The 25,573-nt window shown below is 40.6% G+C and overlaps 1 protein-coding gene across 1 annotated transcript in view; it reads left to right on the forward strand.

Annotated features, from left to right (window-relative positions):
- Positions 1-1,123: 1,123 nt before the first annotated feature.
- Positions 1,124-25,573, forward strand: part of MTMR12 (myotubularin related protein 12) — a 33,992-nt gene continuing 9,542 nt past the window's right edge. The window contains exons 1-10 of the mRNA XM_042825837.1: positions 1,124-1,230; positions 7,315-7,369; positions 8,522-8,661; positions 10,375-10,447; positions 13,513-13,643; positions 14,261-14,354; positions 16,198-16,321; positions 17,434-17,509; positions 19,453-19,559; positions 21,654-21,778. Of these exons, the coding sequence (XP_042681771.1) occupies positions 1,171-1,230; positions 7,315-7,369; positions 8,522-8,661; positions 10,375-10,447; positions 13,513-13,643; positions 14,261-14,354; positions 16,198-16,321; positions 17,434-17,509; positions 19,453-19,559; positions 21,654-21,778 (985 nt within the window). The 5' untranslated portion in view covers positions 1,124-1,170. The remainder of the gene's footprint in view (positions 1,231-7,314; positions 7,370-8,521; positions 8,662-10,374; positions 10,448-13,512; positions 13,644-14,260; positions 14,355-16,197; positions 16,322-17,433; positions 17,510-19,452; positions 19,560-21,653; positions 21,779-25,573) is intronic.

A 25,573-nucleotide genomic window follows, 5' to 3' on the forward strand; every position in this document is an offset into this window, starting at 1 on the left:
AAGCTGAGGGGTACACACAACAGAAGGAAGAAATGCCATCCAGGGGGATCTGGACAGGCTTGAAAAGTGAGCCCATAGGGACTGAATGAGGTTGAACAAGGCCAAATGCAAGGTGTTTCTCTTGGTTCAGGGCAATCCTAGCTGCATGCACATATTAGGAGAAAATATCCTTGAGAGCAGCCCCACAGAGAAGGACTTAGGGGTTCTGGCAGACAAAAAGCTGCACGTGAGGCAGCAGTGAGCGCTTGCAGCCCAGAAGGCCAACGGTATCCTGGAGTGCATTAACAGAGGGGTGGCAGCAGGGACAGGGAGGGGGCTGTCCCCCTCTGTTCTGCCCTCCCAAGACCTCATCTGCAGCATCATGTCCAGGCCAGGGGCCCCCAGGAAGGACATTTGTGCTGTTGAGGTGGGTTCAGAGGAGGGTTGTGAAGACAGTCAGAGGATGGAGTGTCTCTCCCACAAAGACAAGTTGAAGGAGCTGGGCTTGTTCAGCCCAGAGAAGAGAAAGCTCCAGGGACACATCAGCTTTCCAGTGCTTGAAGGAACTCATGAGCAGGAGGAGTAAGGACTTTTTACGCAGTCTCATAGCGATAGGACAAGGGGAAATGGCTTTAAACCAAAAGAGGAGAGAATTAGGTCAGACGTTACGGGGAAATTCTTCCCTCAGAGGGTGGTGAGGCTCTGGCACTGCTGCCCAGAGCTGTGGTGCTCCATCCCTGGAGGTGCTCAAGGCCAGCTTGGAACGGGGCCCTGGGCAGCCTGAACTGGTGGGGGCAACCAGCTCAAGGCAGGAACTGTAAGAACTTCAAAACCTCTCTTAGCTCATCCATTCCATCAGTGTTTTACAAGCGTGGCCGCTGTCGCCGCCCTGCCCACCCGCTCAGCAGCCACCACTCGGGGTTAATGAACGGCGCTAATTGCCGCCCAGCAGCGAGGCACTGACACAGTGCTTCCTCGGCACTCCCGCCCCACGGCCGCCAGCCAATAGAAGGAGGGCGCTCTCATGACGGACAGCCGCTCTGTCCAGTGAGCGGGGCGGGGCGGGGCAGAGTGACGCGGCGGTCGTGTTCCGTGCGCCGGATGCCGCGGCCGGGGCCTCGCTGAGGAGGAGTGCCGTGAAGCGGCGGCGGTGCCGGTGGTCGCTGGGGCGGACGGGAGGCGGCCGGAGCCATGTTGGGCAGTGGAGCCAAGGCGGCCAAGCCGTCCTTCGTGTCCTACATCAGCCCGGAGGTGCGGGGCGCGGCCGGGCGGGAGGGCTGGCGGGGCGGCGGGGCTCCGCGGCGGGTTGTCCCGTTCCCCGCTCCCGTTCTCCCGTTGGGTTTCCGTGCTGTGCGGAGGGCGGACTCTCGGCTGTTCCTTCGCTTGTCGGCGGGGCGCGGTGCTGGCGGCCAGGCTGGAGTGGCCGTCGGGCACGTGGCGTTGGTTCACTGCCCTTCAGCTCGTTCGTGCTGCCTACCGCTGCGTTCCGGGAAGGTTGATCTTGGAAACGAGTCCTTTGTGCTTGTTGTCTTCCTCGATTCCCTGTAGTCTGCGTCAAAATAACGCTTTATCTCCCGTTCTTATGATAGCTTCTGTGGGAAAATGTTTTCTTATCTTGTTAATTAGTACTGAGCAGATTGCTGAAAGGACCTTGGAGAACCCTCTGTTTTGCTTGTCCCTGACTCTGAGATACCAGCGCAGAGTTACCGTGGCCTCCTTAAGTCAACTGTGCTGTACAAAGCCTATTTCCTTATTTGTGGCAGCAGCTCTGTTTTTGTAGGTTTTTCAGCCTTGGTGATGTGCAGTTTTAGTACTTCAAAGCTTCCTTATACTCCCCAGTGAAAGGATACAAGCAGCAGGTACCAAGACTTCTTGGGTCTGCAAATACATCCACGTGTGAGTCAGTCTTTCACCTTAGGAAAGTGGTCCCATTCTACAAATAAAGCTCCTGGAATCGAGGTAGGAGCTTCGCTTGTTAGACTTGCTAAAAGGTAGTTTGCCCTTTAAGTGAGCGTGCTGGGTGATTGTATTTCTCAGGGGAAAAAAAAGGCTGTTGGGAAAAGGTATAAGCTGCATACATGCAGTGCGCCAAGCCACCAAACCATGGAGCGTAGTTAACCTGGTTAGAACTACTGCTGTGGAACACTGCAGCTCCTGGTGGCTGCAGGAAGGGTGATGAGAGCACTTAATATTGAAAGATGAAGTTCTTAATTAATGTTCCAGAGCTTGGTCATTTGTTTTTTGTTTGTTCATGCTGCTTTCCTCGTGTGCTTAAATTTCATGGGCCCTTGCAGCTGAAGCTTTGAAATATGTAGAGGCTGACTGCTGCCACAAAGCTGCTGTCCTTCTGTGGTTTCAGGAGCTCAATGAAACAGAGGTCAGATGCTGGCAGCAGGTAAAGCAAGTCTAACTCTTTGCTCTGTGAAGTGTTGCTGTCTTTCTGACAACCTATAATTGCCCCACAGCGTGATTGCACAGGAAGCTGGAAGACTTGAATGTTTTTTAGTAGTATTAAAAATACAATTCTAGATATCTAATGAAACCCATGAAACCTGTGGAATTGTCTGGAGATCTAGAAAACCATGTTAGGTAGACTAAAAATAAGCAGAAGTGAGTATCTGTCAAGGAACTGTATTCTATGTGCATGTGGAAATGACAACCTTCAGGACACATTTTCTGTACATGTTAACTTCCATGTAGCTGAGTATTGAAACAGGCTGTGCTGGTAAAACAGTGGAAATGTTCCAGGCCCTTTTCTGTGGGGCGTAATTTGGTGAACTGGAAACTCTCATTTCATCAAGATTATGCAATTTCCATACTAGGATAGGCTGTAGGCTGTTGGTTTCATTAGCAGTTAGTTGCCTGGAAAAGCACATAGATGAAAGTCACGTTTAGTGTCCTCCTCTGGTAGACTCTTCCACAAAGTGGGAAACAGCTGCACAGGGGCTTTGTGAGCTTAAGGCTACATCTAGATGGCATTTGATCTGACGATGGAGATCAAGCTTGCTTTAAGCTGCTTTTGTTTTTTTTTTTGTTGAAGAAGTGAGAATTCTACCCATGGTAGTAGTACTACATGGCACGGTACAAGTAAGGTGTGAACAGAAGATGCTATTTGTTAAGGAATGGAAGTGGCTTCCGTTGTGTTTCACAGAACGTCTGGAAAAGTGGAGTTTCTGACATCTGGCTAAATATAACCTAGTTATGCTCTGCTGTATGGAGCCACAGATCAATCAGTGGTCTGTTAAGAGTGAGCCCATAGGATGTTGATATTAATGACACACTTCCCCTCAGGACAGACTTGGCTACCCTGCAGGAAATGGAGTGAACACCAGGGTGTAAAAGTCAGTGTTTTGACATGCCTGGTCATAGGCTAGGAATATTTTTCTGTGGGGACACAGAAAACAGAAGCGATGAATTACTTCACACTTCCTAGCTTTAAAACTTAGAAACTGTAAGCTTATACAAGATTAACATGCTGAATCACATCTTCCATAAAACCTCAGTTTGAATAAAAGTTGTGCTGTCAGCCTTGATTAGAAGCTTGCTCTTTATTTTGTGTATATGCTTTGAAGTTAAAATTCTCATGTTAATTCTTGTAAGAGATTAGTTCTTGTATTAACTCGCGGTATGTTCTTTCTCTAACATATGTAAGTGTCAACTGAAAACTCAGTGATTCTGTTCCATGCAGTTTCAGAGCAGCAGTAGTGGTGCCTGGTTGTTGCTTTGCCCCATCGGAGCTCTGAGTGTGGAGTCAAAACAAGATCAGAAAGGGGGGGGTGACTGCTGGTTACTCAGTAGATGCAGAGTGTACCCTGCGGAATGTGAGTGGGACTTAAGCAGCCCGTAACTACTACAAACACTTGTTCCTGGTAGATCATGATATCTCACTGTGTGTTCTGTACTGATGGCTGTCCTGATTAGAGTGATGGGAGCGATGGGTGGTGTAAGGATTAAAAGTCTCCTAAGTAGGCAGCTGGGCTGCAAGCTGACGTGGGGGAAACCGGGCACTGAAGTCAGAGGAGATGAACAGAACAATGTGAGGAAGGAGGAAAGGATAAAAGATGAAACAAATGTGGAAAACATGTGCAGTGATCTAATGGGTACTTGGATAATGGAGCTGTGAAAGGAAGGAAAACAGGCATTTAGAGATTATTTTCAGTACTGTTATTTTGATTAAAATGTGGTATCTCTTCTGTTTTATTTGGAATACAGGATGGGGTTAGACTTGATCAGAAAATAGTCTTTAACAGGAGGCTGAGTGTAGTGAAGTATAGCTAAATTAAAAAAAAAAAAAAGTCCACAGCATGCTTCAGTATGACGTGGAGCTTCCCTGCAGGCTATTTAAGAAAGCCATTTAACAACATTAGGCAACACCTGGCTATTGAAGCAAAAAGTCCTTGGGGAGCGTGGTGTCTGCAGGGTGGTCACAGTGCAGTCAGTTGAGGTTGGCTTGGATCAGTGAGAAGGATGATGCTGAACAAATTGCTATGTGGTGTGCCATGTCAGACTGCAGTTCTGTGTACTCTGAAGTTACCAATCATAACAGCATCAAACGTTGGTGTGTAGCCTCTCACCGTTTACTCAGATAACCTGGAAAAAGGCATGCAGAGTATGATATACATGTACGTGGAGAACGTTTGTACGATGTTCAGTAGAGTGGAGGTCTCTGTTTCCCCCCTTTCTAAGGCAATCCAAACTTCCTGCATAGTGTCCTCTACATGTCTTTTATGTATCATTCCTAATAGGACTTTTTGTGTTGTATCTTGAGTAAGACGTGTGAAGATGCTGCTTCAGGCGCTCAGAATGAGGACACTGCAGGTGAAGAAGCACCAGCACAGAGGTGGGGGGAGTTTTCAGTGGTCGTATACATAAAATGCTTGCATGTTTAACTTCGACAAATTGAAGAGAGAAGCTTCCTGTGGTCTGAGCGGATTTTATAGTTTGTTGAAAAGGATAGACCTGCTTCTGCTGCTTTCTTTGCTTTTGGTTCTGTGCTCATTTGTCATGTTCGTGAACTGGTTCAGCTATCATTAGGCAGTAACAATAAAGTCAAGCACATGTAGAGGCTTCCTATCTGGTCTTACAAACTGTGAATTACCTCACTATGTAGTCACACAAACCTGGGTATAAGAGAGCATAAACTGTACGGCTGTGATTGAACAGGCGTTGAGGGGTGTGCCGTGTCGTGGCTATAGGCACTGGTCAGTCCTAGGATCTGATTGTCCCAAACTGGAACACTCTAGAAACTTTGAGTTGGTAAAGAAGAAGGAGTAGCTAAACTGAGTTCAGTACAGCTTGTACTGTCCTGTGGTTAGTTAACGACTTTTCCTCAGGTCTTTGCCTTGTCTCTTAAAAAGAGCAGCATGAAGTGGCGTTAATAGAATTCAATGTTTAAATGCCCTTCTTTGGGAAACAAGTGCAGCAGAATGGATTCTTCGGCAGTGTTCAGCTGTTCATTGCTTGCATATGAATGAAAACCATCTTCGCAGGATTGCTTTTGTGAGGGAATGCAAGTGCTGACTCTCATAGATCCCTTGTTTGTGGAGTTTCAGCAGTGGTAAGCTGTTACATAGGAATTCTGCTTGTAGTTAGTACATCATTCTGTTTCCTGTTAACTGGCGGTGGAGTCGCCTTTTTTAAAAGCTGTGTATGTTTGACTGAAGTCTCTGATTTGCTGTGGCGCTATCTAAGTAAAATTCCTGCTGTTTTCAAAAGTCAACTGATTTATCCTTTAACTGCTCGTGTCATGGGGACAAACTATTTTGAACCTGTCATAAAAAGCTTTGTTACATTTTAACGGATAGATGTTAGCTCAGAGGAATCCTTTGGAGTCTTTTTTCCTGTAATTTTCTGGCAGCACTGAAAAAAATGGTAGATGTAGTGTGAAGGTTAAGTGATTTATGTATATGCACAGTAGTTATTACATTCTTTGTAATCTCTTTGAGGCTAATAGGAGAATGCCAAGTCAATATACTTCTTATTGTTCAATAGCAGTGATTGTTGGTGCACAGTTTCTAAGTGAACTGTGCTGTGCTTAGGTACACGTAGTGATGTAGGATGCATAACTGTAAAGGCACTGGAATACACATTGCAGAGCTGCCAGTGGTGAAGACCCAACATTAGAAAACCTCATTTCTTCTCTGAACGTGGCAATGTTTGACCTGCGCTGTATTTGTATAGTAGCTTGTAACTTCCATTAAAACTGCTTGTGCAAGAGCCTGTCTTGGAAGTCAAAGCCAGCAAACTGTGTTCTGTTTTCTCTGTAAGCTGCCAACTGATCTTTTTTCTTCATAACACCGCTGCTTTTTTAGAACCTTTACCTCTGTCAGCCTGCCTTGAAAGCCTGCTGCTCTCATAGTTTCCTGGTATTTTTAGTTTTACTGTGCAGCTGTAAAACTCTTTTGAGCCTTGAGAGCAAATGTTTATATGCATGGTAAGTGGAGATTATTTTTGTGCTCTCAGAGCCTTTTTTTCCTGTTGCTTATGTCTCCCTGCCGTTGCTTGTCTTGATTTGAAAAATCTGACTTTGGATACTGTCAGAAGCTAAAATTAGTGTGCTTACTGCTGTGGCCCTGGGGGTGGTTTCCAGTTAACTAATAGTTTTCCACAAAAACTTGAGTGCATGCAAAGTGACTCTGACTGCAGGAGGAAGTCTGATCCGTCTGAGCAGGAAGGGTGCAGTGTGTCCTGTTTAATACTCCTTCAGCTGGAGATTTTTAGCCAACTATCAGCACCTGAAGGCTAGAATAAGAAATATTGAGGGTTGAATAGGTTTGTTTCACGCATTTTGAGTCAAAACTGAAGTCGAAATATCTTCTGACTTGTGTTTCCCCTTGCTCTGGGATTCTGAAGTCTATTTCACTATAATCTTAGTGCTGTTGAGTGACTTGCAAAAATACACATAAGAAAAAGTGAAAACAGCTAACAAAGGATGAGGAATTAAAAACTACCAAGGGTGCATTATAAGCAAATACTAGTTATGTGGAAGAGTTTCCAGTGAACTCTCGGAGACAATGTAACACTACGTTTACACTCATCCATTTGTTTTTACTGAAGAAAATTATGCCATTAGTAATGCTTATTTTTTGTCTGTTCCTAATCAAAGCAATTTCATTTTTGAAGTTTTCAACATTGTGAAACTATCTAAAGGCCAGCTGTCTATTAGATAGATCACTAAGTGGAAAAAGTGTACTGCAAACTTTCTCTTTACCTTAAGAGAGGAAGTACTCTCCCCAGCTTTAATTTTCCTGTTAGCTAGAATGTGAGTGCAGTCGTGTACAGTGTATGTTAAAGATATGATTTCTGCAAAGAAGTAATTATTCTTCTTCTCTCTAGGAAATACATATAAAGGAACCCATTGAAAAGGAAGTAAATCCTCGTTTACTACCAGGTAATTGTGCTTAGAATTAAATAATAAAAGAATTATATAAGAGTTATTATACGTACACTCATTTGTGTACCATAATTACCCAAGTTACATCCAAGTTGAAGATGGTAAAATACTTGTTTGTGGATTACCTCCATGCAGGTTGAATATTTTAAGTATCTATCTGTGTGGATTATTGAGAATTTATAAAAAGTTGATGTATATTTTGTACCTTCAGCTAAGATGCATGTAGAAAATAGTCCAAACTTCCATTTTGTCCTGTTTCTTTAAGGTGGTTTAGGTTTGTTTTTTTTTACCTTCAAACCGAAGGCCTCGTAGATACTAGTGAATCTAGTAGATACTTAACTTCTATGTGCGCTCTTTCCACTTTTGAGCTACTTTGGCCTTTCCCTATCTCATTCATTCTATAAGTCTTCTAAAATTTACATTTGTTTGAAAATACAATCAGTGTTTTCCATGGTTAGGAAAGACGAGAATGCTAAGACAGAACACAAGTGAAAGCTTAATGTAGTATTGTTCTGTCACGTTTTCTTTCTAGAAAAGAGTAGTCTAAATGTCTGCACTTATTAAAACCTGCTTTGATTTTAAACTTAAAGTTGTGTAGCTGCTAACTTGGAGATTAAAACTTCACTAAACATTTTTGTAACTTGTTTGAGAACTTTAAAATAGTGTGGGATGTGTAAAATAAAGATTTCCAGTAAAGGCTGTGGAAAACTAGCTGTGTGAATGCTGTAATAATTAACTCAGATTTTTTCAGCGTTATTGAAGTTTAGTGGTGTGGAAAACTGCGAGTTTTCAGTTAGCTCATTGACTGTATTAACTGCTCTTTACTGGGGTTTGGGTTTTGTTTTTCAAATATACAAATGTGTGGTGGCTCTTTATTCTTCAGCTACTAGGCCATGGTCAAGATGCTTCTCATTACAAAATATGCTGTGTTCAGCTGAACCACATTTGGTTCATCTTTAGTTGTGTTAGTAACCTGAGAGACTCTCTGGGTACTGATTGCAAGAGCTTCCTATTATTCTTTCTGTAAGTACTTAAATATCTTCAGGCATACAGTTACAAGAAGCTGCAAAGGAAGTAAATGCTAATTTTAAGATGTACTGAAATAATGGTACATATCAGTTGTTACAAGTTAATGTTTGTTTTATACAGGTGAACAGCTGCTTTGTGAGGCAAGCACAGTATATAAGTACATACAAGAAGATGGATCAAATCGTGGCACTTACGGAAAACTTGTGTGCACAAACTTCAAGATTGCTTTCCTTGATGACGATTCTACTTCAGATGATAATGTAGGAAGACAAGTCTTCTTATTATGACCAAACAGACTCTGAAGAAGTATAGTCTCTTTGACTAAATAAATTTGCTTTTCCTTTATATAAGAATGAATATATATTTATATGAAGTTTTAATGGTGCTAGACTTGTGTTAATCAGTCTGCATCTATTTGATCTATACATATCCTGCCTCAAGCTCAGACTACTTCAGTGAAAGTATTTGAAGTTTGTATATGGATATTTATAACTAGATGTAGTTTAAGTTTTTATTTTGTGAATCAGTAATTATGTTTAAGCTTAAGTTAAAAGAACAGAATGGTTTGAAAGCTAAATCTACAATTAGTTTAAATCTTACTGCTTGGGAAGTAGCAACTGCAGAAGTGTCAACATCAAACATATTTCTTTCTAATGCTGTGTAACATTGGGCTTGAATTTGGGTTGCATCTACAGAACCATTTTGCAGTTCCAAAAGACTGGGTAGGCCAAAATACAGTGGAAATCCTCAAAATAACTGCTGTGTAGCTCAGTAAAGCTCTGCGTTATTCCACTCAGGGACAAATGTCAGCTACAAAGATTTCAAGCTGACGAATGTTTTAAAAACTAAAACATTCCCAGTTCTTAGAAATAACTTGTCTAGTTTCCTTTTCTTTGGTATTCAAATTGAGTCCTCAAAGAGGGGTATTAGTGCAACGCTTCTTCAGGTATGCTGGGGCATGTGAACCTGGTCCATTTAGGTGTTGCAAGTGTAGGAAGAACTAATATGTGGCTCTTAGGAGTCCCAGATCAACTTGAAAGTGAGTGAGATGTGTTGATTGCAGTCAGATATTTGGGGAACAAAGTTTCAGGGAATTTAATATTGAAAACTAAGGCTTCTAAAGCAAAATACGAGGTTTTTCAAAGCTTCTGAAAGGAATTTGGACAAAGCTGGACAGCCATTCCCACAGATCCCATGAGATATATTCTAAACATGGCAGTGACCTTGCTAATTTCTGTTCTCAGCTTGTTAAATCCTGGATTTATAACAAGCTGAGTCAGCAAGTATTTCTCAGTGTAAGTTTATTGTTAGTCACCTATTCCAGAGTAGTGCAGACCTGGAAATAGTTTGAATGAGCTGACTTTGTTCGCAGCTATATGTTATTTGCTCATGTACTGTACACAAGCCTTCTGGCACTAGTGTTTTGTGGCATCACTCAAGCTCTTTTTGAATCCTCTGAATTTGTGGAAGGTGAAGGGAGCCTGACAAAATTGGCTTGTGTGACTTTATTTTGCCTAGTGATAAGTCCAATTCTTATGTTGGAATAAGTGTCTTGAGAATACTTGGGATATGCATTCTTTTAAGACACTTTCTGTTTCCTGCCAGTTTCCCACAGCAAGGAAACTTTTCATAAAAGAGCTTGGATTACATAAAGTTCGTGTATTTCCTGTTTACAGCAGTGATTCTGGTTTAAAATGCGACCTTCAGTAGAAATGTGTGCTTCAAAGTTACTTGGAAAGTAAGAATGATTGTAGACATGGTAGAAACTTAAACATAATCTTCAGCTTATATACCATGCCTGTGTAACTTATGTCTATCTGTATTTTAAGAGCTGTTTCGTGTTTTGTCTTACACAGCTTACAAAAATAAGAGTGAAACTGGTATTGCAGTCTGTGCCAACTACACACTTTACTTGTGAGAAGTGCTAGTTCTTAGTAGTGCAGGATTTCTGAGATTTTTTTCTTGTGTCCTAGGAGCCACAACTTAAGAATAAGATCATTGGAGAAAATGACATAACTCTGCAATGTGTAGATCAAATCTATGGAGGTAGGTCAGCTCTTGATTTAATGTGTGTAAATGCCTTCTAATTCTTGTTCTGTACATATCGTTTTTAGAAAATGAATGGAGTTCCTACTTTCAAGACTAGGTTGGGTAATCTGGTTTATTTTAATGATGAAATGACAGATAGAAAATCTGCAAGATCCAGTTCCATCCCTCATGCTTGTCTGCCCTAAACAAAATGTAGATTAATCAGTTTCTTCAAAATGCATTTATTTGTGGTGAAAAATATACAAAGTCTCTGATTAAAATTGTACAAATATCTTATTCTATGTGTCAACTATTTCCCATAAATATGAAGTTAGAAATTGATTTAAGCAATTGCATTGTAGAGTAGTACAGGTCTGTAATTCCTGAACGCCTTTTGTTTGTACCTAAGGGAACTTTGTTTGTTGAGACTCTTGATTTCTTCAAAATGTCAAAAGTGTTAAAAAATGAGCTTTTACTTTACAAGTCAAAGTGATGTTTTGCAGCAGAGCTTATAGGTATGTCTATGTCACTTAAAAAAAAAAAAGTAGGCACGAGACTAGTAATTTGTAAGCAGACTCTACTGAGCAGCCTGATTTTGGATTAGTGTTCAGAGTATTTACAGACAGTGTGTGGATTGGTGAAGGAGTAGGTGAGGGAGAATATTGGTGCGTTGTTATTAAAGCGTTTGGTTTTATTTCCAGTGGCCTTGCTGATAGTACTGGAATCATAGAATCACTAAGATTGGAAAAAACCCCCAGGATCATCCAGTCCAACCATCCACCTATCACCAGCAGTACTCACTAGACCATATCTCTCAACATAAAGTCCAATCATTCCTGGAATACCTTCAGGGTCGGTGACTGCACCACCTCCCTGAGCAGCCCATTCCACTGCCTGACTGCTCTTTCAGACAAGTAGCATTTCCTAATGCCCAGCCTAAATCTCCCATGGTGCAGCTTGAAGCCATTCCCTCCAGTTCTATCACCAGTTTCATGAGAGAAGAGCCTGACCCCCAGCTCACTACAGCCTCCCTTCAGGTAGTCATAGAGAGCAGTGAGGTCTCCCCTGAGCCTCCTCTTCTCCACACGGAACAATCCCAGCTCCTTCAGCTGCTCCTCATAAGCCCTGTGCTCCAGACCCCTCACCAGCTCTGTTGCCTTTCTTTGAACCTGCTCCAGGGCCTCAATGTCTGTCTTGCAGTGAGGGTCCCAAAACTGGACACAGTACTGGAGGTGCTGAGTACTGGCTGGCAAACCTGCTGGCAACACCATTTCTGATGCAAGCCAGGATGCCATTGGCCTTCTTGGCCACCTGGGCACACTGCTGGCTCCTGTTCAGCCCAGCATCAATCGATAGCCCCAGGTCCATTTCCTCTATACAGTCTTCAGCTGCTCCACCCCAAGCCTGCAGTGTTGCCTGGGGTTGTTGTGGCCAAAGTGCAGGACCTGGCATTTGGCCTTCCCTTTGGCTTCAGCCCAGCTATCCAGCCTGTCCAGATCCCTCTGCAGGGCCTCGCTGCCCCCAGGCCGATTGACACTTCCTGCAACTTGGTGTCATCCGCATGCTTACTGAGGGTGCACTCAGTGCCGTCATCCAGGTCACCAATAAAGACATGGAAGAGCACAGCACCGACCTGGGGCACACCACTCATTACAGGTCGCCAGCTGGATTCAGCTCCATTCACTCTCTGGGCCCGGCCTTCCAGCCAGTTCCTTACCCAGCCAGGAGCGTACCTGTCCAAGTCACGGGCTGCCAGCTTCTGCAGGAGAATAGTGTGGGAGGCAGTGTCAAAGGCCTTGCAGAAGTCGAGGTAGACTACATCAGCAGCTTTTCCCTCGTCTACCAGACGGGTCACTCGATCATAGAAGGAGATCAGGTTGGTCAAGCAGAACCTGCCCTTCTGAGCCCAGGCTGGCTAGGTCTGATCCCCCGGTTGTCCCGCACATGCGTGTGATCTCCCTCAAGACAATCTGCTCCATAACCTTCCCTGGCACATAGGTCATGGTAACAGGCCTGTAGTTCCCCAGATCCTCCTTACAACCCTTCTTGTAGATGGGATCACACTGGCAAGCCTCCAGTCTTCTGGGACCTCACCAGTCAACAAGGAGCGCTGATAGATAATGGCAAGCGGCTCGGCTCTTACCTCTGCCAGTTCCCTCAGCTCTCTGGGTGAATCCCATCCGGCCCCATGGACTTGTGACAGTCCAGCTGGAGTAGTAGGTCTGTGACTGCGTCCTCCCGAATTGCAGGGAGTTCTGCCTGCACCCCAGCCGAGACTACCAGGTCAGAGAGTGGAGCACCCTGAGGATAACTGGTGTGACCTTTAAAGACAGACGTAAAGAAGGCATTCACAACCTCTGCCTTTTCCTTGTCCTCAGTGGTCACATTCCCAGCCTCATCCAGTGAAGAATGGAGATTCTCCTTAGTCCTTCTCTTACTGTTGATGTATTTGTAAAAGAGCTTCTTGTTCCTTTTTACCACAGTGGCCAAGTTGAGTTCAAGCTGGGCTTTTGCCTTTCTGATTTTGTCTCTGCACATCTTAACAACTTTGTATTCTTTCTGAGCTGCCCATCCTTTCTTCCACAGGAGGTAGATTCTCTTTCTTTCCTGGAACTCAAGAATAGCTCTATTCTTGAGGCTCCAGGAGAAAAAGAGAATTGAAGATGCAAAAATACATATTCACAAAAGGAAGTGAACAAAGGGCTGTCTTGAGGGATTTGTTATGGTTTAAAATAAACAATTTTAAAATAAGGTTAACTAACACAGTGGTTTAACTCTCAAGCAAAACTACCAAATTATTCTTCATGTATTTCAAAACTGAACTTATGCTGTCAGAATGAACAAAAATAAACACTGAGCAGATGGTTTAGCTGTAAGTCCAGTTCCTACCTTGTAGCAAGTAATGTTTGATGAGTGCATCAACCCACAGCTTTCAATATTGTTGTAGCTTGCTTGTTTCAAATTGCTGAAACGTGGGGTTGAATTAGTTTCTCAGATTTTGCATGGGCAAGTAGGGATAATGTTATTAATTCATGGTACTGTTCTTTTTGATTTTTTTTTTAAAAATCTTGTTGATTTTGCAGTTTATGATGAGAAAAAGAAACTTCTAACTGGACAACTGAGAAAATACCCAGAGAAGCTAATTATCTACTGCAAGGACCTTAGAGTATTTAACTTCTGCCTCAGATACACAAAAGAAGAGGAAGTAAAAAGAGTAAGTACAGGAACTTCATTTGTTCCATTAACCATTTAAGCATGGTTTAGGTATTAGTTTCTTTGTTGGGGATTAGGGAAGGATGAATTTAATTCTAAGAAATCCATTTAAGTTGAAGTGTTTTGTGAGCATTGCCAATTGAGAGAGACTTCTTTAAGCCAGCCTTATTCATTAAACATTTTTAGATACAGCAGTTAAAAAAATAAAATGTAGTTGCACATGAGGATAAATGGAGCTTGAGAGTGGTATGTATAATTAGCTTCAGATCCAACAAACTTGTAAAGCTATTCTGTGCTTATGTGATACTATTTTACAACACCGTGCACTTCAGTCTTGCTAATAGTAAAGCAGTTAGTTTCCTGATAATTTGAGTTTATTTTAAATGCAAAACTAAATGAGTCGATCTATAAATTGAACATGTAGAATGCTTCTCAGGGAGTCAGGTAAGCATATTGTCCTGAACACAAGGGAAGCCCTTCCAGAAATTGCTCTTCAGCTGCTGTAGACAGAACCCATCGAGCAGTTTTGTTTTAAACCTGGGAGAGGGGATTCAAAAGTGATGTTGTTTACACTAACTGTTTAATTAGTCTGGGTGTTAATTTTTGGTCCTTTCCTAGATTGTCAGTGGCATAATTCATCATAGCCAGACTCCTAAGCTGCTTAAACGCTTGTTTTTGTTTTCTTATGCATCAGCTGCCCCGAACAACACAGGTAAATGTTCTTGTATTTTTAGATGGTATCTGTTGCATGCTGTTAGTTCCTAAAGCAGTCTGGGATGCTTAGTAGCTGAGTTTGTACTTGGTTTATGACTCTACCTGATTAGCAGTCTGCCTCTGAAGATTCGTTTGTCATGCATTCTTTCACTTTGTCCTAAAAATCTCAAAATCATCTACAGTTGGTCTTTGTGAATGTCCATGAAGTTGTGCAGAATTTTTGCAAGCAAGATAACATCTTTGGATTGAAAACTGTTATCAGTATTTTCAAATGCTTTTTGTATACATTTCTCCAGGGTGCTCTCATCTGGAACATATTTTGCTTATTTTATTACTCTTTTGTGTAGCATTGCAGCGAACCAAACTTCCTGTTCTTAATTTTTTAAATTATTACAGTTGCAATGGCCACTGACAGAGAATTTCCCCTTTCTCTCTTATTTGCAAGCATTCTACTTTTCCCAGGCAACTACAAAAAAACCCATAGATTCATTTACTGAGATTCCAGTAATTATCTGACTTCCTTTTTGCTGATTTATTACATACCTTTCCCGCTTGATCAAACTTTGCTGAAAAATATAGTAATATTCAAAACTTCAGATAAAAGGTTATCAGTGCACTTCTTAGTATTCAGTGGTTTTATCTTCAATTGAAGCAGTAGCGTTGTTTTAAGTTAACCTGATTCTTGGTGCACCAAAAATACATGCTGCTTTTCCAGAAGAAAGTTTTCCTTGTACCCAAGATGTTAAATGGATACTTATCAAAGTATTTCATGCAATTACAAAATCATTGGATCAGGTGAAACCTTTGGATATCAAGCAGTATGCCTTTCCATCTTCTCCACTCTGCCCTGCACCACTCGAAGTAGGCTCAACTACAGCAAATTCCTCAGAGTTGCATCCAGTTGAGTTTTGAATATCTCTAAGGACAGAATCCACAATTCTGGGGCAACCTATTTCATTATTTGACTGCCCTCATTGTTATGTTTTGGAATTTGCTGCATTCCAACTTGTGCATGCTGCCATATATCATCTCACTGGATACCTCTGAGAGTCTAGCAACAAATTCTTAATTCCTGCTTCTCCCATCTTCCTCATCAGGAGTTTAGATGTGTTGAGATCCCATGGAGTTTTCTATTCTCCAAGCTGAATAATTCCAGCATTCAAGCTCTTATCTCTTGTTTCAACAAACCCTGAGTGGATCTTCAACTGATTTGTACAGTTCCTGTCTTGTACTGACGACCGCAGTGCTGGATACGTTGTTCCAGCAGTGGCCTCTCCAGTTCTGAATTGAGAGGAATAATAGCTCATTCAGTTTGTGGGAAGTGGTTTAATTAATGCAGACAAAAAATACATTGGCTTCCTTTGGTGCAAGGGCACATTGCTGGCTTAGGTAATTCATCTGTAACTGCTATTCAGTTTCAACTACAAACATCAGAAAAAGAGGTTTCTCCAGAAAGAGGCTAAGTAAATGTGGAAGAAACTGGTCTTTATTAGCACTGCAGTTGTATCTTCCGTGGAAGTTCCAGCACCATTACCGTTTCAGTTTTGCAGGATGTTTAATTATGACCAGTGTCCAGAACAATTGACATTACTCCGTAAATTATGCGTCTGTTGAATTAGAATTGTGGCTAAATCGGACTGCTGTTGTAACTGTTGCTGAGGTGCCTAAGTGGAAGCATGGGAAAAGTCTTAGTTGAAATGATTATGGCCAACCGCCGTAATCAATTTCCCATTCTTACTAAATTCCTCAGATGCTGTATTCAGTGTAAAACTCATAGCTGTGATGAAAGAATGAGCGTTAAATGAAATGCGAAATCTGAATTAACATAATTTGTCTGATAGATGGAAGAAACCAAACTGTGATGTTTGATACTCTTGAAGACTGGCGTGATGAGTTGGAGCGAACAAAGGGGAATGTGCAATACAAAGCAGTATCTACCAATGAAGGCTACAAAGTCTCCGAAAAGTAAGCTTGCCATGTCTAATAATGAAATTTAGAAATACATCTCATTCGTGCAGAAAATTAATGCTTGGCATCATAAGGTAGTATTATGCCTGATTTTTAGCATCTGATTTGTATTTTGTGTTATAGTATGCTTTGACCTGGGAGGTTGTTTTATGCAATCCTTGCTCAAGCAGAATTAACTTCCAAATTAAGTTTAATCAGAATAGTTCTGATTATCTCCAAGGATGAAGAGCACCACGTTAAAGTGGAATTGAAATAATGTGGGTCTAGTATCTGTACTTTATCACACTTAACTAGCCAGCATGACACTTGTTAAAAACTCAAATCACATGTAGTTAAGTGGTTTTTTTTTTTAAATTTTTGGGTGGAAAAAAAGTAACTGGTTTAAAGTATATCAGCGAGTGTGCTGGTGGAAATTAAATTATTGCTCCAATAGTGGAAGGTTACAGATGTATATGCATTCCAGTTTAGCTAAAAAGTATGTTTGAGATCTGTACAATACATTGTATACTACTGTTCAACAGTCAAATCCTGTAAAGTTTCATAGATCTTGGAAAGAAAGTCCAATTTTCAAAGTAGAGCTAAATCTTAATTACTCATTCTGGATCTGCTTTGAGACTCAAGATAAGGTTAAATACTTATCATGGCTTGTGTGGGCCTTAAACATAAGTCATATCTTACTGGAATAATATCTACATTGGAAACTCATGATATATTAAATGACATCCTTGAATTGTGACTCGCATGGCTTACAAGATGAAGAAATTGAATTAGTTATCTAATATTACATGGATATGGTTGAAACAGCTAGTAGTGTGAGAACAAAGACTGCCTTAATGATCATTCTTGGATGTTATAATTGAATGTGGGATTTAATTGCAGCCTTAGGAAGCCAGGGTAGTGTTTCAGTGAAAATGAACAGTTCAGGATTGGAAAAAAATATTAACAAGCTGAAAATTTTATTGAGGACAGAATTGTCTATTTGGAAAGATTTTTGTTGCTCTAAGACTGAATACATAATTAGCATGTGGGCTAAAGCACACACCAGCATTAAAGGAGTTTGGAAATTGTTCTGTTCCCAACTGCATGAAACTTTTTTTTTGTCATCTTAGGTTGCCTTTGTATTTTGTTGTTCCCATATGCGTTTCTGAAGAGAGTATTTTGAAGTATGAAGGCAGAGGCATTCCTGTAAGTATATATGCATGTGTGGCTGAGGTCAATAATCATATTGAGATGATAAAATTCAACTAATACTCTGGATGTTAATGCATTCATCTTCAAAATGTGTTTCTAACAGTTCACATTTAGTTTACGTAGCCTATAGTAAAGGAAATAGATTTTGGAAAGAGAGGTGCACGAAGTGTTCTGTATTCCCTTGAATGGTGTGAAACAAAGAACGTAATCTGCTGATTCACAGACCTGTTTACTTATATCAAATATCTAACATCCTATACTCTGCGCGTACTGTTCACTTGTGTTTCCATCAGCCTGTGTCTCATGAGACTGAGTGCTGACTGTTACCCAGCTGGGGCAGGATGTAGGGCTGGAAATGCATTTTGGATATAGAGGTGAAGACCTGCATGTGCAGGTATAGTTGAACAGCACAGCTAGCCAGTTTGAGTACTGGTAAATAGTATGTCTGTAACAGTGCAGCATTTCTACAAGGCCAGTAGGGGGAAAGAAAAATCAAGTAATTCTGCCAGTCTCAACAGAAAATGAAACTATATATAAATATAAATTATATTCTACTACCTGTAGCTGGATTTGGTTTCCTGGCTTGCACCACTCTTGAAGAACTGGTAAGACAGAATGCAGACAAGAAGCAAAGTAACCTCACTAGGGATATTTGACCTTAGTTGCTGAGTGTCTATCAAATTTGCCAATTAAAAACATGTATACTTATACTCTTAATCAGTTCATGAAAATAGTTCTGTCCTGTCTAATCTTTACTTTCTGATAGTGAAGATCAAAATAATTTAAATTACTTGCCTTCATTTGACCAGACAATATAAAGAAGCTTTTTATTGCACTTTGCATTGGTTAGAAGCTTAGTAGAATTCTTGTTCTTATTTCAAATCCTCTATGGGAAGTTTGTGTTCAAAATATCTTGGCTATATCTACTCTGATGGGACTTGAGAAGGTGTATAGGGAAGTGAGAAGCTTTGAGGACTGACCTCTTGTAAAGAATACTTGTAACAGTGCAGTTTGTTTTATGAGGGCTGCTCCAAAAGTAATGCCTCCTATTTGATTCTGTCTGCCCACAGTGTCAGAGACAGTTGTTGGGAGTATGACTGTAGAGACTGAGCCTTCCCAGCTAATATTGCTTTATGTCTTGTTGCCATGCCACTGATGGCAGCGAAGGTCAGATGCCATTTTGTCAGGCTGCCAGTGGAAGTGCATATGAAGCAAAGGTGTGTCATCGAATTCCTCCATGTGGGGAAAAATTGCAGCCATCGATGTTCATTTGCACTCGCTGAACGTTTGTGGACACCAAACGTTGGATGACAGCACAGTGAAGCCGCAGTGGTGCCTTTTAGCGATGGTGACAGCACAGTGGGTCACTCCCCTGGTGCAGAGTTTTAAGTGTGGCATGCATGCTTTTATTCATCACTTGTGAAATGCATAGCTAATGGTGGTGACTACATAGAAAAATGTGTTTTGTAGCTGAAAATTTGTTCTATTAATTAGTGTTATTGTGCTCTTTGTAACTTGCAATTCCTGTGAAAATAAGTAGGCATCACTTTTCTGTGTGCTGCACAACCTGTGTAGCTGTGGAGCACATGTTTAATGTTTCATGGGCTTAGTTACTCTTTACATACAGTTCATGTGGAAAACCATGAGAGTGTATATATTGTGAGTTATTTTGTGGCTTAACTACTAGAAAAATACTACTATTCCTGATGACTGTTGAGTTATTTACAAGAGCCATCTTTAGCAGATCTTCCAATGTAAATAGCATACTGAGGCATGTAATTGGGATGTAAATAGAGAAGAACTTTGCTATTACTGAATTGTGAATACATAAAACATTCAACAAAGCACAGCGTAAAGAAATTTCCTGTAATGACTCAGTCAGCTACTTTGTATGAAATGGTTTATCAACTTCTATCACAGTAAATGTCTTTCTGCAGATTTGGTGTTGGTCTTGCCATAATGGTGCTGCTCTTCTCAAAATGTCTGCATTTCCCAAAGAACAGGATGACAGCACTTCACAAATGCAAAAAGCCTTCTTGGATGGGTCAGTAATAGCTATTCTGTCCACAACACTTTGCTTGGTATGGACCTTGCTTCTCTTTTTCCATATATGCCATATCTTTAAGCTTGCACCCATCAGAGCTAGAACTAAAAGTAGTTTACTGTAGTGAAATGGGTTTAAGTCCTTGGTCTAATAGCATCCCTGGTCAGTTGTGCAGGACTGTAATGTCATTACAGACTTATTTGCAGAAATATATAATACCAGACTAATCTCTGTACAAACCATCCTTCTTAAGTAAAGCAGTGCCAACTCTGTAGTTCTTAACTACAGTAGTAGTATCATTAATTAATGTTTGCAAGTGAATGAGTCCAAACTCTTCATCTCTAAACATGAATTTTTTTAGTTGAAGTTAATCTTTGTAAAATCAGCTGTCTTCTCAACTGGTTTGTAGTAGTTCACTACAAATGTGTTGGTAAGACTTTTTTTTTTAAGCTGAATTAGCGAGTTGGTGCAGCTCAGCAGTTTGAAAAATGTGAAAGCTGAGATAAAGAGAAGAACACAGATGCCTGCTGATGACTTGCTGCTTCCCTACACCCGCTTTTTTTTTTTTTTTTTTTAACTTATTTGGTGTCCTGGAGAGAACTTACCTAATAATTTGCTCCTAAGAGGTGAAGCCAAGTCAGTGTATATTATCTGCTTCACCACTAGCCACTTGTTTGCCATAGATGGGATAGTTAATCAGAGAACTAACAGATAGTAACTTAATTTGGCTCTTTATTTTTAAATACAAGAAGTTCTTAATTATATTTCCATGAGAGAGGCTTCTGACCCTTCCTACAGATTCTCAAGCATTTCCTTCTGAAATGGGGAAGTTTGTGTGTTGTGGCTCTTAATGCTGTTTCATAATGTGGAAGTAAAGCTAACAGTAAGCACTAATAAAGTATCTACTGATATTCTGATCCTTATCTGTGGATTCTGAACTTGTGGGCAGTATTGGTGTTTATGTATTTTTGCTATGGAATGGAGTACTGGTAGTTTACCACTAATATTTCAAAATACAGGTGCAAGATGTCCATAAGGATGTGTTAACGTGTCACTGTAATGGGAATCTTAACTAAGTCACACAGCAGATGTATGTAATTGACAGCATATTTTATTGGAAAGGTTTTAGAGCCGAATATCCTGCCACTAATCGTTTATTTCAGTTTGGAAGAATTGTCATAATTGACAAGTTAATGCTTTTGCTTGATGCTCTTCTGCTCTGATGCATCCTCTAGTAGATCTGGTGACCTACATTTCTCAAAGGTACTCCTGTAATTCTTATTTAAAGCAGTCTTCTGTTTTACAACAACCAGGAAACAAAATACTGTCCTGTGCTGACCAATTGCCTACAACTTCTGAATTATAAGCTGCAGCAGCTTTTGCAAAAACTTTACAACAAAAAGTCGGTGTAACAATAGCTATTTACAAAGTCAATGCTTAGTATCTTACTCATACACAAATACACAACCTCTGGAGCGTGAGTGAGAGGGTCCTCTCTGGTTCAAACCAAAGCTTACCTGGCCTAACATTTTTCTCCCCTCCTAGGGGAAAATGCATGTGTATAGAGAAGTACAAGGGAGGGATATACTGTCTTGTTTAAGTTGAAGTAGTTTCTTCTTTTACTCTCATGTCTCATGAACAGATTTGGTAGCTAAGTGCCAGAATGTAACTTGGTAGAAGTAAGGGAAAATTGTGTCTGCTGGGAAATGTGGGTGTTTCTATCCATCCTCTTTCTGGATTTGCCTGTAAATAGTCTTCTATTAAAGTAATTTTGGCATCTGTTGGGAAGACAGTGCCTACTAAGGAAGCAATAGTAAAAATCAAGCAGTCTTTGTAATATTCATAAAGTGCACAAATATGTATGGGCATTACTCTTCTCAGTGTGAGAGGTCAGAGCAGCAAAAATTTTCATAAGCTTGTTGACAAGCTTCCAATCAGTATGTAGAATTTCATGGAGGCCACTAGCTTTTGGGGATCTCTTTCTCTTAGTCTTACAGTGATTTCCCAAACTTATTCATATTAACTTTGTATTTAGTTGGTGCATTATTTGACCTGTGAAGCAGAAGGCTTTAATCTCTTGGTGATTTGATATAGAATCTATAGGACAATTAGAAAACCTCCCTATGAACTCCTGAAGACAGACGACTTATCGAGCAGCCTTCCATCTCTGCAAGAAATCCAGACTGCGTACACAAGATTTAAGCAGCTGTTTCTGATAGGTACGTTGACCTTCAAAGTAGTCCTGTCTCTGAAATCAGTGAACGAATGACAGCGCTGTTCTGTGTCTAATAAAGGTAGCCCTTCTCTTGGTGCCTTATTTTCTGATACTGTTTAAATGCAGACTTATCAGTATGTAGCTAAGGACTGTGCCCATGACTGGCAGGCTAATGGATATCTGTAGTTGTTAGACTTATCTCTTGCTAAGCAGTCACGGTATTTGAAAATCTCCTTAGAAGAGCAGCTTTTACCGAAGTTTAAATGTTCAGTAGTATACATTAGGTGGATTGCAATTGTGACAGACTTCAACTTTCTCTGATACACTGAAATTGAATGTTTGTTAAGATTTTTTTAATCCTTTGGGTTGTATCAAGTACTAGTTTAAATGCTAGCTTTTCCCATAGACTCCTGTTGTTGGACGTAAGCTGACAATCATAGAGGCACTGTATATTTGCAGCATAGCTTTAATACATGATAGCTCTAATGCCTTTTGGTTTTATATGTATATATGTAGAATGTAGTGGAAATTGATTGCAAATTAGTATGGATAATTTCTGGTAAATTTTCTGGAAAGGTTTTTGATACCAAAGAGAAAGGTAGGATATGAGAACTCATCAGAGGTTCATAGTGAATATTTCTTTTTCCTAGAATGTGCTCTCAAAATCCTTCATACTACTTAAGAGCTAAAAACAATGGGTTATAATTTCAATGTAGTTACTACTGTCTTACACGCCTATGAGAAAAAGACCAGCTTAAGTTTAAGACATGTGTCAGGAAACACTGTATGCCTTTTAATCAGAAAGATGTAGGCTTGAAAGAAGCTGAACAAAGCAATAGCTCCCCTTCTTCTTTGCATTTAGCCTAAAGCTTTTGCACTCGATCCCAAACTTGACGGCGCTGCAGCCTTGTTATCTGCAGACGTGAATGAGCTGTTCAGCTTGTCATTCTTGTCTGATGTACTTCAATCAATATGAACTACTGATTGTCAGAATCCTAGCAGCATCAAGCCACAAAACTGGAAAACCAAGAGCAAACCCAAAGTAAATTATTTCTGAGAGTAGTTCCACACTGCGTGTTTGAAAAGTTCTGGATTTTTGGTTCTGAAACACTTACCTGAAAGACTTTCTAGCTAAATAGCTGACATATCATACTCAGTCTTCAAAGAAGCCAGAGCAATGCTCTTAAGTGTCTCCACATTCTTATACTTTGTGTAACTTGTGATAAACAGGAACTGAACTCGAACTCTAAGTACATGATACTTCAATGGATTACTCATGGAAATTAGAAAAATTCTTTTAATCAAGAAAAAAGCACAGATTTTACTGTTCCTTCATAGCTAGCCTGTCATCTTTTAAATGATGCAGTATTCTTTTGAAATTCAAGTTTGAGACAACAGTGATAAAATGTATAGTCAATTCTTGCTGGTAGAGCTAAGATAACAGTGTTTGTTATATTCTTCATCGAAAAATATGCATAAAATTAATATTCAAATCCATAACAAAATGCAGAAGTGCAATATTAAACAGTATTTAGCTACAACTTCTGGTCTATCTGCCTGGTTTTCAAATCTAAGTTAATCACTTTTCAATTGAACACACAATCTTCTATGTGTAGCAGCTGCACAGAAAAAGAAACATTCAACAATTGAAGTATTGAATAAATATCATTGGGCAACACTGTTTAGGCTGCTAGTTGATCTTCTGAATGCATTTCACTCTTCTGGAGTGTTCACCATGCATTCTGCACCTGCAAACCAGTACTTAACTGCAAGACCACTACACCAGTAGTGGTGTACATTGGTGATAATAGCTGAGTGAACTTGATTCTGGAAGGATCTGCCTTTGAGTTTGCATTATAAAATATGCTCTAACTTCCATCTGGGCTCTCACCTCAAAGTAATGCTGCCTGATTTCAGTAGCACTGTCTCCAGGCAATGCGTATAGTTCACCAGTGAAGTAATTCCTGCTGCCCTTTGTTGACAGCTTTGCACTAACAGATGTCCTTTTTGGAGTTGATGCACCACTGTCTTTTTTTTTTCTTTCCCTTCCACTTCTTTTTTTGCCTTTGCCTTCAGTAGGTTCCTATTCAACATCAGGATCTTCATCTTTCAAGGTCAGATGAGATGAAGTGCTGTAAATTGAACATAAATGCCTAGTTTCCAGAGTTATAGGATCGAAGTATTCTCCTGCCACAACTTTGCAAACTCATACTCAAATTTTCATATACTTGGCTTCTGATCTTATCATGTATGTTCTGAAGCTTTAGTATAGTCCATCACCATTCATTTCCATGGCATTACTACTCTAGAGCAAGCCAAATAACATTGGCTTTTCTTTATTCTATTGCTTTATCAACTTTGCTGTTTTCTTTGATTGTTCTCCAGTGTTATGCAGTGTCAAAGCTCTGGCCTGGCTCGTCCTGGTTCCATGACTGATGGGATGGAGGGACCCACAGACCCATGCCTTAGGAGAGGGGGAAGAGGGGTAGGGAAAAGGTAGGGAGATGGGCCTAAAAACAAAACAGTGGCAACGATCTAAGGGAGAAAACTAACTCACTAAATACAATAGCAGAATGCAAGATAACACAATATAGTACAAAATAATTGGAATTGAAGCTAATAAATAAAGTGAGAGAGTGTCCAAAACCTAGGGCCCTAATGTAATGCTGAAGGCGAGACAGCCAGGGAGCACACAGTGCAGAGGTGAGCAGTGACAGAAGGGGCAGTCTCGTGACTCGTGAGCAGTTTAATCTTTCTCTCTGAATGGAAAATGGAAATGTAACAGTTGTGGGATTTGTAGTTCTTCTCTTCTGAGAAAAGTATACTCAGAACCACTGACAATCCACAGACGTGGAGCATTAACTCTTTAACTCCCAGTGCCATGCATGATGTTACCATGTGGAATACCAGTCACAAAAATCATAAAACCATGATGTGATTATCAACAACTGGACACGCTGCCAAGTCTATCTCTGAATCTTTTATGCACTGGCAAAAGCTTTGCAGCTTGGAATACATGCCTTATCTGGGAGAAGCCCACTATTAAACAAAGAATATTATCACTTACTCCTGATTTCAGCGCTGTGCAATGCTGAAAACGTTGTGAATTTATTTGTCTGACAACCTGTGAGAATTTGACGGTCCCTTTTATGTCCAGTGACTGTGCATCAAGTCCCAGCAACTCCTCAGAACACTCCAGGGCATTTCTGCATTGGCTAAGCTGATTCTGCAGAACTTTAAGTTTGTGAGCTGCTTGTTGCTGAATTGGTTGTGTTCTCCTCCATCTCATCCATTGCAGGCTAGAGTCTGTCATATTCTTCATCCAACTGGCTGTGCTCAATTAATGATTGCACCAATGATTTTGGAGGCTTTTCCTACCTAGAAAGAGTTGTCAGCTGTTGGATCGGACTGCCCAGGGAGGAGGTGGAGTCACCGTCCCTGGAGGTGCTCATGAGATGTTGAGATGTTGTTCCAAGGGGGACATGGTTTCGTGGAGAAACATTGGTGGCAGTTGGATGGTTGGACTGCAGGATCTTGGTGGTTCTGTGGCCATATAGGCATAGAGAGAGCCTTTCAGTTTCTGAATATTGATTATGCAAAAAATAAAAGCAGTAGAAATTTAGGTTGTGTTTAACTAGCTACAAACATTTTAGTGAGGTTCATAGGAATTATGACTTCCTGATATGACACTGGCCTCTGGTTGATCCTAGCTATTCTCTTTTTTTATGTGCTTTAATGCTGCTTTTTTTTCCTTTTTTTTTTTTTTTTTTTTTTTTTTTTTTTTTTTTTTTTTTTTTTT

Source organism: Centrocercus urophasianus, unplaced genomic scaffold, assembly GCF_019232065.1.
Source record: "Centrocercus urophasianus isolate 14NV4802_14NV808 unplaced genomic scaffold, USGS_Curo_1.0 seq_25, whole genome shotgun sequence".
Lineage (NCBI taxonomy): Eukaryota > Metazoa > Chordata > Aves > Galliformes > Phasianidae > Centrocercus > Centrocercus urophasianus.